General features: G+C 56.0%; 1 protein-coding gene across 1 annotated transcript in view; it reads left to right on the top strand.

Annotated features, from left to right (window-relative positions):
• The first annotated feature begins 215 nt into the window (after positions 1-215).
• The window catches only part of TP53INP2 (tumor protein p53 inducible nuclear protein 2), an 8,294-nt gene continuing 3,439 nt past the window's right edge, over positions 216-5,070 (top strand). Inside the window, exons 1-5 of the mRNA XM_011929215.1 lie at positions 216-252; positions 832-948; positions 3,784-3,957; positions 4,316-4,604; positions 4,946-5,036. Of these exons, the coding sequence (XP_011784605.1) occupies positions 3,834-3,957; positions 4,316-4,604; positions 4,946-5,036 (504 nt within the window). The 5' untranslated portion in view covers positions 216-252; positions 832-948; positions 3,784-3,833. The remainder of the gene's footprint in view (positions 253-831; positions 949-3,783; positions 3,958-4,315; positions 4,605-4,945; positions 5,037-5,070) is intronic.

The raw sequence follows: 5,070 nt of genomic DNA, 5'->3' as shown, positions 1-5,070 counted from the left end.
GGTGGGCCTAGGGGGCTCCCCCGCCACGGACACGCCCTGAGCCCCCCGCACCCGGGCCTTTGTCTCTCTCCGCCGGCGGCCGCCGGGGCCGCGTTCCCGGTTCCCAATTGGTTGCCGCATGCCCGGTAGACCATGACGTCGTTCTATTTGCATATGACATTGAAACGTCACCAAGGCCGGCACCGCCCCCACAGGCTCGGGTCGCTTGTCCTCCCGTGACCCGGTAGCCGCTGTGTCGGGGCTGGGCCCTGGGTGAGACGCTGCAATCCAAAGGGGGCTGCAGGGGGTCGGCGATTTCCTAGGGCTAATCCAGGGGCTGGGGTCAGGCCTCTGATCCCCTACTTTCTCTTTGCAACCTGAGAGGGAGTCAGACGGCGCTGCTGGGCCTAGGTCGAGGGGGTCGTCAGGAGTTCAGGGCTACCTGGGACTCCAGGTGGTTGGGACAGCACCAGATGGTGGTGGGATCCCCTCCCTCCGGCTCCAGACTCCGCCCCCAGGGACTAACAGAATAACATCCTCCTAATCCCTGATTTGTGTGCAGTGCCTTAGCTGATGTCACTCCCAGACCCAAAATGAGGGGTCTTAGACCACAGTTCATGGAAGGGGCAACAGGCTCAGAGAGGAGAATTAGCTCACTCAAGGTCACACAACCAATTAGAGTTATGCTCACTGAGTGACAGATGCATTATTAGCCAGGGGCATGGACATAATAGAGGCTCAATACAAGTGGTAAGATACACATCTTCCTTCCGCTGGGGACCTGATCTTGGGCTCAGCCTCATCATGGTTTGATAGGCTCCTAGGTCTCCTTACTCCTGGACCTTTTTCCAGGGAATCTCTGGAGATTGGTTCACGTTTTGTGGTCCTGACCCCTTCTGTCCTCACTGTACCTTGGAGTCCTAGAGTCCAATAAAATCGCTGCCTCCCAGCTGTTTGGATCACAGAGAGGTGAGTCATTGGCTGCCTCGGGGTGTCTCCAGGGCTGATGTTGGGGTTGGAGGTTGGGGTGAAGGTTCCCTCTATTGGCCCTTTACCTCCCCAACTTCCTAGGTTGTCAGCTAGGAAGGGCCTGATCTGGCCTAGTGCAGACAATTCCAAGTGTTTTGCTGCTCCCTCCTCACCTCTGCCCACAGAGAGTATAGGAAAAGGGATAGGATAAGGAGAGTTTCTGACTTAAGTGGATGGGCCTAGAGGCTGAACCAGGAACTCTTTTCCTGCTGGGAGTTTGCTCAAGGATGGGCTGGGGGTAGGGATGGCTTAGGGCACAAATGCTATTCTGGGCAGAGCTGCTGTAGTTATTAAAGGGAATGGTTCTCCCTGGAGCAGAACTGGGAATGTGAGAACCAGGAAGCTGGCAGGGCTGGGAAAGGAAATCTGGGAGGTTTCCCAAGTGGTCAGGAGAGGGGGCAGGCACTGGCTGGCTGGTGCTGCTGTCACTCCTGGCTGTCATTGACTTGCTGTGTGACCTCAGACAGGGAGCTTCTCCCCTGAGCCTCCCTCCCCTAAATCTATCTGAAATTTGAGGAGGCACAGTGCAGGCTCTGGTACACAGTGGGTCTTCAGGAAGTGCATGCTAAATCTTGGTGCCAGTAACCCCAGACCCTTTTGTGGCTAGGCGAGGGGTGGTGTGGCTAGGTCAAGGTCTTTTTCACCTCCCTGTACCCCTGCATCATTGTATTCTTGGGGATTGTTTGCTGAGTCTTTCCTGACATCCTCCTAATCTGGACTGGATGCACAGTAACGTGGGACTAGGACTGCCCTGCCACTGTCTAGCCATGTATTTTTGGATAGATTATGTCTTCTTTCTGATCATCACATTGTAAAATGGGCTGGGTGAATATGATGGTCCCTGAAACAGCTCTTAACTTCTCTTTCATATTCCATGAAGTAGTAGGTTCTTGGAAGGAGGATGTGCCTCATTAAGGCCTTGATATTCCCTTCCTTCAAGAGGGGCCAAACTTTCTGGGCTTTTGGTAATGGAGTCACCAGCTCCCTGTGGCTACAGATGGGTTGGGATATGTGAATTGTGCTGGGCGGACACTAGTTGGGGGTGGTACCACCTTCTTAACCCCTGTAGATCTCCCACCCCCATCCCACCAGGGAAGCCAGCATCTTGAGCCTACTGTGAGTCTGCAAATGTGGAAATAGTCTCAGGGTATGGAAGTGAGGTGATTCTGCAGCAAGTGTGAAAACGTTTCCAGGGAATGGGGGAGGTAGCAATAAGCATGGCAATACTGCAGGTGGATTAGCAGAAAGAGGAGAAATACCTCCAGGGAAGTCTGGACCTGCCCCCAGGAAGTTCTACAGGAAGCGTGGAAACACCCTTAGAGAATGGTGACAAGTGGCTCAGCAGCAAAACCATTGAGCATCTTTAGGGAACAGGTGTGGAGAGTCAGTCAGGCTTCAGGTCCTGGGGGAGTATGGCCAGCAGCCCCCAGCCAAGCTCTAGTCCTGAGGTAGGCTGGCATGCGGAGGGGGTAGATCTAGAGCTACCACCTTGGTGTTTCCATTTCTGGAGTAGGGGGCCTCCCTCTTCATCTTCACCCAGGGAAGGATTGGTTAAGGGCTTGCCAGGGTCTGGGTCCAACCCTCAGTGCTCATCCCTAAGGGCCCCTGGAAACTGACAGCTCCCTTCCTCCATCATCACCTCCCACTGACCTGCTGTCTCCCTGAGGCCAGGCAACCTGATCTTCCTCCTAGCCTGGGATGCTGCCCTTGAACAGGAGCCCAGGAAAAGGGGGTCAGAGGGGGGAGGGCATGCCATCTTTACACCTCATATGACAGACACAACCGAGCCATGCCAAATCACATGGTAAGATGGTAGCAGTTCTATGGGATTTCTGCTGGCCAGTGCTTTTCAAACCACACAGGCTCCAGGAGTGGTTCTTTTTTTTTTTTTCTTTTGAGATGGAGTCTCGCTCTGTCACCCAGGCTGGAGTGCAGTGGTGCCTTGCAGTGATTCTCCTGCCTCAGCCTAGGATTACAGGCACCTGCCACCACGCCCAGCTAATTTTTGTATTATTAGTAGAGATGGAGTTTCACCATGTTGGCCAGACTGGTCTCAAACTCCTGACCTCAAGTAATTCACCCATTTCTGCCTCCCAAAGTGCTGGGATTACAGGCGTGAGCCACCGTGCCCGGCCTAGCTATATTGTGATGATAACAAGCAGACAGTATGGGCAATTTCCTCCCTGCCTGGAGAACTCCTATTTACTCCTCAGAGTCCAGCTTGGATGTCCAATTCTCTGGAGACCTTCCCTGGCAGAGCTGTGTCATATGTCACTCTTTCTATGTTCCTAAAGCACCCTGTAATAATAACTATTAGTTTGTTGAGTGCTTACCGTATGCCCAGACATACTTCTAAGCACTTTATAAGTGTTTAGCTCATTTAGTTCTTCCCCCCACCGCCTTTTTTTCTTTCAATAACTTTGATATAGCTCATTTAATTCTTATTAGAGCCTGGAGGAGGATACTATTATTAGCTTATTTAATTCTTATAAGGGCCCGGAGGAAGGTACTATTATCATTGTTTTTTGACAGATGAGAAAACTAAGGCACAGATAAGTTAAATAACTTCCTAAAAATCATACAGAAGATTAAAAAAAACAAACAAACCTGGATTTGAATACAGAAAGCACATATCCTCAAAGTGTCCGCACATATCCCTGTTGTGTGTACCCTTCTCCCTGCTCTGGGGGTGATATCTTCTGACCTCTGCCCCAAGCCAGGAGTGGGGTTAACCTCAATCAGTGGTGACTCTCAACGTCCTTCTATGATTCCCAGGATTTTGCACTGCCATAGGGCGCCCCCGTGAGGCCGCTTCGCCCCCCACCATGTTCCAGCGCCTCACCAGCCTCTTCTTCAGCACCCCCTCGCCCCCTGAAGACCCCGACTGTCCCCGCGCCTTCGTGTCGGAGGAGGATGAAGTGGACGGCTGGCTCATCATTGACCTGCCGGGTGAGGTCTGGGTCTGCCTCCTGGGCCTGTGAAGTCATTCTAAGGGCAGATGTCCGAGCAGAGGGGAAGGGCGCTGCTGGGGGATTGGGGAGTCCCCCAAGCCTACTGGAGGTGAGGTCACGGGACCCCTTCCCATGAGAGCCGGGGCCCTCTCCTGGCGGCCCAGGAGAGGCTGCACGTCAGGTCCCTTAGGGCAGCAGGGCGAGACTCCTGGCCCGTGGGTGCCCCAGGGAGCTGCGGACGGGCTGCGGGTCTGACTAACGATGCCCTTTCTCTCCCCGCCCCCTTGTCCGGTGTGTGTGTGTGTCCCTCCTCGCTGCTCCCCTCCTCCGCACGGCTCCCACCCCGCGCCCCTTAGACAGCTACGCGGCTCCACCCACCCCCGGGGCCGCCTCTGCCCCCGCGGGCCGCCCTCCGCCCGCGCCCTCCTTGATGGACGAGAGCTGGTTTGTTACCCCTCCCGCCTGTTTTACTGCAGAGGGGCCTGGACTCGGTCCCGCCCGCCTCCAGAGCAGCCCCCTGGAGGACCTCCTCATCGAGCACCCCAGCATGTCCGTTTACGTCACCGGCAGCACCATAGTGCTGGAGCCCGGGCCCCCTTCCCCGCTCCCGGACGCGGCCCTGCCAGACGGCGACCTCAGCGAAGGGTGAGCGAGCCGGGGGCGGAGCCTGGATGCCCAGGGAGACGGATCTTGGAGGCCAGGGTCCAGGCCAGGAGGCTGGGGTAGCGGGGCCAGGAGCCCGCCCCGCGCTCGAGGGGGTAGCGGCCTTGGGAGAGTTGCCTTTGAGACAAAGTAGGGGGCCCGTGAGCCGCAGGGCGAGGCTAGAAGCCTGCCTGAGGATGGAGGGGCTGGGCTGTTGGGTGAGAGAGGCGTGGCTTAGTGGCCGGGGCGAGGCTTGGGAGGGAGGGTCGTGGCTAAGAGGCCGGGGCCGGATTTGGAGGCTTGAGGAGCGTGGCTGCAGCGTCTAGGGAGTGGGACTTAAACAGAAAGGCAAGGGTGGAATGGGGAGTGGGGGGTCCAGTCTTCCCCGAGGTCCAGTTTACCTGTTATGGGCTAGAACCGAGGAGACACCTCCGGGTTGGTACCCACAAGAAGGGCGTCGGGCACCCCA

Source organism: Colobus angolensis, unplaced genomic scaffold (genome assembly GCF_000951035.1).
Source record: "Colobus angolensis palliatus isolate OR3802 unplaced genomic scaffold, Cang.pa_1.0 Scaffold8, whole genome shotgun sequence".
NCBI classification, from domain to species: Eukaryota; Metazoa; Chordata; class Mammalia; order Primates; family Cercopithecidae; genus Colobus; species Colobus angolensis.
The sequence above is the reverse complement of the archived record's forward strand: the minus strand, read 5'-3'. Positions and strand labels throughout refer to the sequence as shown.